Below are 11,968 nucleotides of genomic sequence, written 5' to 3' on the forward strand. Positions count from 1 at the left end.
AGAGATTGTAAAGTGCCATAAAAGTGCCAAACGGATTAGCAAATGACACTTTTAAGAGAAAATTTTGCTAACTCGTTTGGAGATGCTGAATTCCAATAATAATTTGCAAGTGAAAAGCAATGAATTAACGTGGGCTTTTGTTATGGAAGGACCTTCAATTTCATCAAAACAAGGCATATCAAATCTCTGATACAACTTCAACATAAGAAGGTTCGAAATATATATACACAAAGGGGAACAAATGGTCTCCTGCAAAAAGTAAACAAATGAATAAATCTTTAGAAGGATATGAACCCTGTTTCTAAAATCTATCTTTGTTGATATCTATTGCACTGGTTAGTGACCTTATATATCGATCATGATATCAACATCGTATCATTATTGATACTGTGTAAATATCGATGTCGATATATTACTAATATGTTGTCAATAAGCTCTTACGATATCGTGTGTGGGGATCTTCCACTACTCTCCAAAACAATCTCAAACAAATCAGCATCAGATTCATCATCAAACTCCAGTTCGTGACTAGGGTTTCGGCTGCCCTTGGTTGTGCACCTGTTGAGCCACTGGGAGTCAATTGATCTATCCATGGAGAAAAGCTCCATGCTATCTTCATAGAATGCGGCAGCAGAGGATCTCACAAGAGGGCCTACAAAGCAAGGGTTAGCTGTCCTCTGGGCATTGGCCGGGGCAAACTTGAAGGCACTTTGACCAAGGTTGACCAGGACAGTAATGTCAGTGTTTGCTGCTAGGGTTGGATACAGAGGAGTGCCGAATTCCTCTGACTTGCAGTGGACCATATGCACTAGCTCTGATTCCTCAGTGAAGTATACCTTCTTTTGTCTGGGATCAAACCCACATCCAATCACTCTGTCTCTTTGTCCCCATGTTGCTTTTTCTGATTCAAACACAAGTTTAATCCCTGAAAAAGAAAACCCAAGTTACTAAAAATAATCACACACGCAACAAGGGAATGCAATGTTCTAGAAATATTTTAAAATTTTGAAGTAAACTGTAAAAATTTGGAAAAATACTTGGAAACTTAATGATAAGTATGAATTCCTACTCAAAATCACTCATGTTCGAATCACAGAGTTTTGTACTTATGATTAGAATTGTTCATAATATGAATCACTTTATAAAGATTATATCTACAAAAAAAAAAAAAAAGGGAAGAATTAAAACTAAGGTTCTTTAATCAATCTATTGTGGCAAATACATAGATTGTTCGTAATGCTTTTACCAATTATGTTTATCTATTTTTATATAGTTTGATGACAAAAGACCTTAGTTTTAATTCATTTTTTGCAGACGGGATTTTTATGGATTGATTTACAATATAGATTGTTCTGATCATAAACACGAATTTATATAAATTGGAAATGAACAATTTTGAGTAACAACTCCTACTCATCTTTCAAGTAGCCAAATATTATTCAAAATTGTGGGTAAAGTAAGGATAGTGTTGCAACAAACACCTAATGCTCTATAATCTATTCTTTGTTTTCATAATTGTTTCGCTCCTTACAGTCAAGAAGTCATTTCTTCTTACTGCCAGTCCGACACAAACATAAAGATATTTATTAAAAGAAATGGCTTATGTACGAATCGAATATCTAATTTCTCTACGATGAAGAATGACTCTTTATACGTAAGAAAATAAGTTTTTTTTGTATGTTTAAGTTTTAGCAACAACTAAAAACCTACTCAGATGAAACCAAGTATATGGCAGCATGTAATGGGGTCCATACTGACATTAATTTGCCAAATTTCATGACATCCTGCTGCGCGTGAAGAGGTAATATGTTGGGTCAAGGATATTAAGTTATTTTGTTCTTGTATGGTTAGATTAGTTCATCAGTCTTTCTAGGTAAAATATAAAGTTATCATGCCTTGCTGTACAATTATTAGTAAAATATTCAGTTCAGAATGCAACGAATAAAGCAAGAATGTGAAAATCGCTACCCTCGATAATTTGCGCACTCATGTATTTTAACCTAGGACAATTCACAATGCAAGTGCACAGTGACATCAATGAAAAAGACGAGGGAAATTCAAGAATTACCATCAAGATGGACAGAGCCATTGGAGCCGAATCCAATGCTTCCCCGATAACTTCCCGGAAGTTTGAGAGGAAGAGCGCCGCCGACGGAGAGTCCAATCGACAGCAACACAGCTTCATTTTTACCATGATGAATATCATCCTTAACTCTAATCTTCAATTCCTCAATTCTGCTAATGCTCTCACTACTACTCCTCACATGAACCAAAGAATCCGAACTCGAATTCTTATCGTATCTCTCCTGAATCAGTTTAATCTTCTCTCCTTCCTTAACAATCGACTGACTTGTTTCATCGCCGTCGTGCGAACTCAAAATTGTGATCTCGAAATAAGCTTCTTGCGGGAAGGAGTTGTTTCCAAGAGGAGGGCCGGGCAGAGGAAGGGCAGTTTTCATCACAGAGGCGGCAGCAGAAGCAGAACTAGAAGCGCTTAAATTGAGCACTTTTTTCAACCCAGGATTGAGTCGAATTTTCTGCATGAAATCGGCTGATCCTTGACACACTTCCCAGCTTATCTCCGGCTCTGCCTCCCTAACTTGATCGCCGGCCACGCACATCCCCAAAAGTCTAGACCTTGTCGAACCGGAAGATTGATAATTTGTGAAGCCGAATCGTGACCACCCGTTTTCCACGGCGTCCGTGACGGACGTCGGATGATTACCCCAGCTGAACAGCGGCTTTCCAGAAACCCCCCGGCGGTAATAGTTGTTCCCGGTCGACATGCTCTTGCTTGGTTGGTGGTGATGAAGCCTTGCAATTCCATCCTGCAGGCTCTGTGCTCTAACAACCGTCGTCGCTGCGGCCGCCGTTGTCATGCCGCCGCTGCCAGCATTTTGTTTACGTTTCTTGTAACAATTCCATCGCCATAATAAGATCAAAACAACCACCGCAACAACTCCTGCGCTGACTGCAACCACCGCGGCATTCTTCAATCCGAACATGTGTTTCGATCTTCTCTCAAATGGGCTCACGAGAATTTTTGTGGTTTCGGCAAAATATTTTCTTTTGTTTAGGGCGGAGAGATTTTAAGAAGAAGCGGAGGAGCCGGAAGGGAGAGGGCGTGGACTGACTGGTTCAAGAAAGGCAGGGAGAAGGAGGAGAAGAAAGAAAAGAAAATTAATGGGGTCAAAATGTGGGCATGGCATCTGTCGTACGAGTCCTAAGAGACGGGCAAAACGTTTTTTCAAAGGCAGAGACTTTTATTTCTTTATTTATTAATTTCGAAACATGTTATCTTATACTTGAACAACTATTTATCGTTCAAATTATCACATCACAAATGGTATAAGAAAATAAACAGTTATACTTGAACAATTATGTATCGTTCAGATTATGACTTATCAATTTCAAAATATGCTCATAATTGTGTACAACTAGTTATATGATAGGTTTTCTCAAATCTACCAATGCTTAGGATCTTAGACATATTAGATTGCCAAGTGTGAAGTGTGCCGGAAACAAGGACTATTACACCAAGTATTAATAATACAATTGGTTAGAATTTTTTTTTTCTTTTCAAATTTTCAATCGATTATGTTATCACAAACAAACTGTGTTCTCGATACGCTGAGAGATCTCTCCACCAATTATATATGTGTATCCCATACGTGAATAGTCAGACATTATTCAAATCATGACTTTATCGTTTCTGTTTTTGAAATATGTTGGTATTTGTGTATAACCGGCAAGACGATAAATTTAATTTGTCGACATAGAAAGATGCTTAGGGTCGTATCATATGTGCGTGTGTTCATTTAGCATGCTCTTCTAGAAAGCGAAAAGGTCCAAACTGTTTGCTGAGGGAGGTTTAATATTCTAGTGGTATTTTTGTTACTATTTTCTTGGCTGATATATTTGGAGGAGAGGGGACATTGAGGCGTTGGGTACCTGAAGGGCTGAGGCTGTTAAAATGAAGTTGGAAAAGAGTTCAACTGTAGAAATTTGTAGCAGTTGGTAGTTAATTTGATTTTACTAACTTTATGCTTAGCATAGCTACAATATATGCTTATCTCCATACTCAAAAGTTAAGCCACGTTTAAAAGGTTTAAACCAGAAGGTAAAAGGTAATCAAAGATTACAAAGGAGAAAAGATTTTTTCAGTGTACCGGAAATATGATCTGGAACACCAAGTGTCATAATATACGTGGGGAGGAAATTTTTTTATAAGTTTCTATCAATTTGTAATGTGATACTGGATATACCGAATCATGTTCCGAACACACTAAAAAATCTCTTACAAATGAAGTACTTTATTTGTAGTGGAATTAAAATTAGAAAGAAAAGTCCACATAAAATAACTTATTTGTCTCATTTTGTGGTTATTTTTGGCTTTTGAAAAAGGTTGGCAAGACTCCACAACCTCCATTAGAATGAGGGGACACCTCCTACTAGCCACTATCTTGTCTTTTGATCCAGCATGCATAATGGGTTAGTGGATTCAATATTCAACATGCATTGCACTAATTTGTATAATTGCATTTAATATATATCGACCTCCCCTTTTTCTTTCTTTCTACATTGCACTTATTTGTATAAAGTCTCATTTGAAAGTACTTTTAAAATAATTGATAACATTTTTGGTAAAATTGTTTTTTTATTTCAAAAGCACTTAAAGTGTTTTTCAAAATTCACTTGTATTTTTATTTTCAATCATTTTAAAAGTACTTCTAAATAAGCCGTAATTGTACTTAATACATATTGACCTCCTCCTTTTTTTTTTCTTCCTTTCTTTAAGTAGTGGTCAACCAAATATTCACGGTGATAACCCTAGCTAATTCAAAACACAATTAAATCTTCTAAACGGAAATGTCATTGAATGGATTCGATATCCATGGTACATCCAGCTGCCCACTAATGACTACCTCATTCTATATATAATCGTGTCAAAAAGGGTACTTGAAAATTCAAATTGATGTCCTTATTCTTGTCATTATGTGAGAAGTATTCATGTGCGTGTGAGTGATTGTCAGTCGTTGATATATATGTAAAATTACAAATTACATAGGCAACTAATCAAATTGGTGCAACAAAAGTGGAAATCCATGAACGAGTGAGTTACTGTCATTTGTTGATGTATATGTAACGTTACACATTTGCATAGAAAGCTAATCAAATTGTGTAAAAGTAAAAGGTTAAGAACATGCAAAATCTTAAAACTTCAAAAAACCTGATAGATAACCTGATAAGTCAATGATTTTTTTCAGCGTTTCAGAATATGGTTAACCAATATGTTAACTAATCGATTACGATAAATTAGATCAAATTTTGCAGTTTTTTTCTTCTGCAGTACCTTGGCATGACATGAGTGTGAAGGGGTTCAAGAATCAGTTTTTTATTTGCGTAAAGACTAAAAGAACTTTATCTTTACTAACCAAAAATAAAAAACAAATGGTCTGCATAAAATATAACCCTAATGGGGCCTTATTATTCATTATTTCAGGCATGTTTTTGCAAACCGGATTGGTAGCTACTCAACTACAGAACACCCACCAAAGCTGTTCACTTAATTCCTTATCATTCATCAGAATACTTTAAATTAGTGACATAAACTATTAGTTATTATCTTGTGACTAATCATCTCAGTTATGTTATTTATTTAACTTGCTTTCTGACGAAACTGCCATGAATCAAGGAGGACATAATCAAAGATTAAATTGACCGTTGATGGATCCTTAATAGGATGATTGGCTTTTGTTTATGCTAAGCACACTGCGTGGATAGTACTAATTAATCCACAGTCCACTAGGACTTAACCAATGCATATTGAATTGGTGTTAGGCAACTCTCATGCCTAAAATAAATATAAAAAAGGCTTTTTAGTCAAAGTGGTTTCTAAAATTTGCATAACTTCTCACTTTGGTCTCTGAGATTTGAAATTTATGGAAGTGGTCCTTGAGTTTATCGACCATCAATTATTTTGGTATTTTCCGTGGAAAATTATGTTAAATAAGGACCAAAATGACATAAATACCCTCAATTTAATAAACAATGAACCAAAATGATTTGACAAAATTTGAGGGTATTTTTGTCATTTTATCCTTATTTAATGGAGATTTTTTACGAAATAACCAAAATGATTGATGGTGGACAAATTCAGGAACGACTTCTATCGATTTCAAATCTAAGGGACCAAAGTGAAAAGTTGTGCTAATCTCAGGGAATATTTTAGCTAAAAAGTCTTTAAAAAATTGAAATGTTTTATATAAGCGATATTGTACTGAGATAAATGGTAAGAAGACTCTCTTAAAGTGAGACTCATAGTCACAGTTTAGCATCAATTTCCGTACTAATATTATAAAATATTGTGCAAAAAACATGAGGTGACAAAAGTCCTACTTTTGAGAAAGTCTCCTTGGCATTTCTCTTGTACTTAAAAGCAGCTCCAGTGGGAGCTCCAGCCCGAGGGACAGGCTGAGGAATAGGGCTTGAATGCTTGAGTGATGAAGCCCAGCGTGTGCTGGTGAGTGAGCCCAAGCAGGCACGAGCGCCCGAAGGTAGTTTGACGTGGGTTGACGTGGCGTCGGGATGCCGTCATTCTTTCGCTTTGGCTCTCTCTCTCTCTCTATCTTTTCTCACAGAGTTTTACAGAAGGTTTTGGATTTGGGCTTTCTATGAGGAATGGAGGAGAGTGAAAGAAGAGGTTGCGTGGAGAGATTTTATGTCGGCTAGCCTTGATTTGGTGGTGTTTGGGGCTCCGTCGAAGCTCTGGATTTTAACTGTTGCTTGCTTTGCCGTTTGCTTTATGCTTCTCTGCTTTTTCCGGCAGAGATTCAATCCGGTGATTCGACCTGTTTTGATGAATTTGAACCAAAAAGGTATGTGGGTTTTTGGCTATTTTCTCTAAATCTTTGTTAACCCTTTGTGGGTTTTTCGATTCTGGGTTGATTTTTTTAGTTTTTTAAATTTAAATCCTACTAGTTGTTGTTGAAATTTGCAGGATTTGTTATAGGTTGCAATATTTTGGGGCTTTTCATATTAAAAAAAAATATATTTTATTACCAATTGCTAAGGCTATTCAGTGTAGAGGTGGAGATGCAAAAGGCGGTAACTATTCATTAAGGGCAATTACTGTTCATTGGGTGGATAACATTAGTGGATAGCCCTAGGGGGCCTCCACCACGCTCGAAGTGCTCTAAAGTGAGGATGTGAAATTCTAATTCAAGGGTATGGAGCACATATGTTCTAGTCAATGTCACTACGCTAACGAAATAATTAATGGAATGGGTAATCAAAAGATTGTTTTATGGACTTGAAAATGGCAAAAGAAGTTTTGAAAAAGGAAAAGAGAAAGTGCATTATGATAAAAGAGCAAAAGAGAAGAATGAAAGCCACCATTAAGGATAATGACCTGCAAATAGTAAAGGCTTTTTTATGGCACGACGTTCCCAAGCAAAACCATGTAAGTAAGAGCTCATCCATTTCATTTGTCTCTCTTCTCGTAGACAAAGTTGCCACAAGCTAGGATTGGCTAGGGTTTCTTGGGAGGATAAATTTAGAATTTGGGAAAACAAGCGATCATAAAATGTTGATGCAGTTTAACCGTGATTGTTCAAATAGGAGACGGTTTAACCGTGATTGTTCAAATAGAAGAGGAAAAAAAAAAAAAAAGAATCCTACTTCGAATCCTAAACGTCAAAACTGCATCACTATGTAATCAGTACGCATATTGATCTTTACAAGTAAATGAAGTAGGGTACGCATATTGATGTTTACAAGTAAATGAAGTAGGGTAAGCACAGTTTGGCTTGGATCAATTTCACATTTAAATTACAGCTAAATCAATTACTATGTAACATATTGATTTAGTCTGCTATAAGTAAACTATTCGTGAAATCAAATCAAATCAAACCATTGTGAGGCCGTTTGGTTTGATTTGCTTTGGCTGGTTTGAGTCTACGCTGCCATTTTTGTTTTCATTTTCTCTAGTTAGTCCAATTCTAGCAGTTTATAGTTACAACACAATATTTCATATAGATACAGATATGGTTCAAGACCACGAAAACTCAGTTGCTACGACCTTTAAATATGCCAAGAAATACAAATAAAATAGCTTAAATTGCATTTTACCCCCATCAGGTTTGGAGTCAATTTCAATTTCTTACAATATCTTTAAAACATTTTAATTTCATACATTTATTTATCATTTTATTTTAATTTCATACATCCGTTTAAAAATTTGTTAAGTAAACCATTAAGGGATGACATTGTAAATATGGGATTCACATTTATGCTGACGTAACTGTCAAATTTGTACCATGTGGCAAAACAAATAGTTTTTTATACATTTAAAATATTACCCCTAATAATAATTTACCCTCTTAATTGAAAAAAAAAAACAACTACCCATCTTCTTCCCCGAGCTCTTCCCCTTCCCTGCAACCCAAACACCCCATCCCACCCCCACCTCCCCCGCAACCCCCTACCCCACCCCACCCGTCTCCTACCCCCACCCCCTTTCTCCCTTCTCGGAGGGGGTCAGATAAGTGGCGGCGAATTCGTCGAGGAACTTGTTGTCGAACATGGCGACTCCCTTGGAGTAATAAATGATCGAGATTTTTTTGTGTGCTTGAAGATAGAGAGAGAGAGGGGTTGAGGTTTCGATCTGGGCTTTTGATTGGAGGGTCCGATTGAGATTTGGATCAGGTCGAAGTGAGAGAGAGATAAACGGAGTGGGGAGGCAAGGGCAAAGATCTGGTGCGGCGGGGGTGCACCGCCAGCGGCAATACTCTGATAATTTCTTGGAGACTTCGTCCAACGGGAGGTAGCTTCAGTCAGCTGGTCTTCAACACCTTCAGTCTTCCAACTCATCTGGTCCTCCTCCTCAGGTATTTTTTTGCTTTCCCAATCAAACCTATCCGAATTTAATCAAAACGTTTACCAAATCTGAAATTTGGGTACATTGTAATCAGCATTTATTGTTTTTTCCCTTGAATTTTTTAATTTTTTGAACTTTTTTGGGTACATTCTGATCAGACCCAGATGGGATTTTGACTAAAATGTTGAAGCTTTGATCTTTGTACATCTGATGGTATACTTTTGTATGTAAGCTGTGTGATTGTTTGGCTTTTGTGGTTGAATTGAAAGCAGGACTATGGTTTCTATGGTGGAGGTGGAGGAGGACCGCTTTCTAGAGTGTACCGGAATGCGCAGAGAGGGTACAATGAGTTTTACGCGGAGGCTCCGTCGACACCTCCCTACAATGCGACGAGGCCGCGGGTCTCGAGGGAACCAGAAGAGGAGGATGAGACACGACAGAGGTGGGAGACGTCTTTGAGAGAGCAGCGAAGGAGTCGGCGTCTTGGGGCTTCTTCGACGACATGCTGCGAGGAGAGGCGGTGTTGCAGACGGGGGGAGAGAATGAGATGTTGCAGCCGGAGAAGAGGACAAGTCTGGATTGGATTTTTTGGGGTTTGGGGTTCTGTCGACAGAGGAGAAGGGGTCGGGAAGATGAAGATTTTTTTTTTTTTTTAAATTCTGATTAAATTATTATTTTTTAAATGCAGAGAAATTTTTTTTTTTTTGTCACTTGGCACAAATTTGTCAATCACATCAGCACAAATATGAATCACATATTTGCCACGTCATCACTTAACAGTTTACTTAACGGATCTTCTAACGAATGTATAAAGTTGAAATAAAATGATAAGTAAATGTATGAAATTGAAATGTTATAAAGATGTTGTAAGCAGTTGAAATCGACTTCAAATCTGAGAGGATAAAATGTAATTTACGCAATAAAATATGACATGTGTAAATATAAGAAAATAAGAAAGAGGCAATTTGGTTCTACTGAAGAGTGGCAATGGTACATTCTACTCATTACGTGATAAGTGAAACCAAGGACAATGTGTAGAAACCATGGAATACCCCAACTTCTCTCCCTGCAAGTCTTGTAGCAAGTAATTTCTTTGACGGCTCACTCTCTCGTTATCGCTTATATAAATAAATAAAAAATGAAAAAAAAAGTGGTTGATTATCCTGGTGAAGACTACAGGCACTATGTTTCGGGTCAAATCTTTCGTGTCTTCTGTTGTCGCTTTGAGAAGTAATATTGCGATTGTGGTTTAAAGAGAGGTTTTTTTTTTTTTTTTTTTTTTTTTTTTATTTTTTATTTTGATTTTTAAGAGCCATAATATCTAATGGCCCAGAAAACTGAAGGAAAGCCCATTGTTATCTATGTGGGCTTCATTTTTCATGCTAAGTTGGAATCTCATTGGATCAAATTCGGATATACCCATAAATTCCAAACGGATCATCTGAGCTTTCTGAAGCATTCTATCCACGACAAATTCACAGAAAGCATTCAGACAATCCTAGCAACGGAGAAGAAGGCGCACTCACTCACTCACACAGTGACAGAGTTACCGCCATAAATGAACCATGAAGCTCCTCTGCAACCCAATCCACACCTTCCCCTATAAACCCTTCCTTCCAATTTCTCTCCACTCCTCCCGCTCCCCTTTCTTTCATTCAAAACGCGCGCTTCTACCCCAACCCATCATCACCACCGCCGCAACCTCAACCACCAGGAATTGCCGCCGCGTTGTCATCAAGTCATCCGCAAGCTCCGAAATTGACATGGTGCAAAACAAGCAGGGAATATACACGCCGAAGCAGAAGAAAGTTGTGATCTTGTGGGACCTGGACAACAAACCCCCTCGCGGGCCGCCGTACCAGGCGGCCATGGCGCTGAAACAGCTCGCCCAGCGCTTCGGCGAGGTGGTCGACGCGTCGGCATACGCCAACCGCCACGCGTTTGTTCATTTGCCGCAGTGGGTCATCGAGGAGCGCCGCGACCGGAAGCAACTGGACATTTTGGAGCGTAAGGGTGTGGTTTCGCCGCCGGATCCGTACGTCTGCGGCGTCTGCGGGCGGAAGTGCAAGACGAATTTGGATTTAAAGAAGCATTTCAAGCAGCTGCACGAGAGGGAGAGGCAGAAGAAGCTGAATCGGATGGGGTCTTTGAAAGGGAAGAAACGCCAGCGTTTTAAGGAGAGGTTTATTTCTGGGAATCACAAGTACAATGAGGCGGCGAGGTCTTTGATCAAGCCGAAGGTTGGGTACGGATTGGCGTCGGAGTTGAGGAGGGCGGGGGTTTTTGTGAAGACGGTGGAGGATAAGCCGCAGGCGGCGGATTGGGCGTTGAAGAGGCAAATGCAGCATTCTATGAGCCGAGGGATTGATTGGTTGTTCTTGGTTTCGGACGATTCGGACTTTTCGGATATGTTGAGGAAGGCTAGGGAGGCCAAGTTGGGGACTGTGGTGGTTGGGGACATGGATAGAGCTTTGGGAAGGCATGCTGATGTTTGGGTGCCGTGGGTTGGTGTCGAAAATGGGGAGGTTTCGGAGAAAGATTTGGTACCCAGAAGGAGGATAAGTGAGTTCTTTGATGGGGATGAGGAGGAAAATGGTGATGGGCTGTTTTCGGATTTCGGTTTTGATGGTGGGAGTGGATTAGACAATGCGGTTGATGAACTAGTGAGAAGTTCTCAGTCTGGTGGACTGAGGATTTCTGCCTTTTCGGAAGGGGAACTGGAAGGAGGAGACTGGGTGGAAGACGATTCGGATAGTGAGGAGTATCTACTTGATAGTGAGAATGAGGATTCAGATGAGGAAGATGGGTTTTTTTGATATGGAAATTTGATACAACTAGGTGAAATTGAACAACTAAGCATTGGGGTGTATAGGAATACATGGGGAGAGGAAGGATGCAATGCAACTGGTGGTTTACACAATCGAAAGTGTATGACCAGGTTTTCGTTCTTCCTCGTACACAATTCAAAGGTTCCAACTTTCTTTCATGTCACATTTAGTTTAGTATGAATTCGATACGATTGTTTGATCTAGGTGTAATTAGTAATCTAGCAACTGAGTATATCAATGTTGAGTATAACATTGCATTTCA

The 11,968-nt window shown here is 38.7% G+C and overlaps 2 protein-coding genes across 2 annotated transcripts; one reads left to right on the forward strand and one right to left on the reverse strand.

Annotated features, from left to right (window-relative positions):
* Nucleotides 1–120: 120 nt before the first annotated feature.
* On the reverse strand, nucleotides 121–3,246 carry LOC125475475. The gene is made up of 2 exons (XM_048580231.1): nucleotides 2,069–3,246; nucleotides 121–925 (listed from the first exon to the last, which is right to left on the reverse strand). The coding sequence occupies exons 1-2, from the start codon at nucleotides 3,003–3,005 to the stop codon at nucleotides 438–440; spliced, it is 1,425 nt and encodes a 474-aa protein (XP_048436188.1). The 5' UTR covers nucleotides 3,006–3,246; the 3' UTR covers nucleotides 121–437.
* A 7,021-nt stretch (nucleotides 3,247–10,267) lies between these two features.
* LOC103950444 lies at nucleotides 10,268–11,968 on the forward strand. The gene has a single exon (XM_009361648.3). The coding sequence runs from the start codon at nucleotides 10,444–10,446 to the stop codon at nucleotides 11,692–11,694; it is 1,251 nt and encodes a 416-aa protein (XP_009359923.2). The 5' UTR covers nucleotides 10,268–10,443; the 3' UTR covers nucleotides 11,695–11,968.

Source organism: the organism of the source record quoted next, unplaced genomic scaffold, assembly GCF_019419815.1.
Source record: "Pyrus x bretschneideri cultivar Hongxiangsu unplaced genomic scaffold, Pyrus_bretschneideri_v1 Contig15, whole genome shotgun sequence".
In the NCBI taxonomy this organism is placed as follows: Eukaryota; Viridiplantae; Streptophyta; class Magnoliopsida; order Rosales; family Rosaceae; genus Pyrus; species Pyrus x bretschneideri.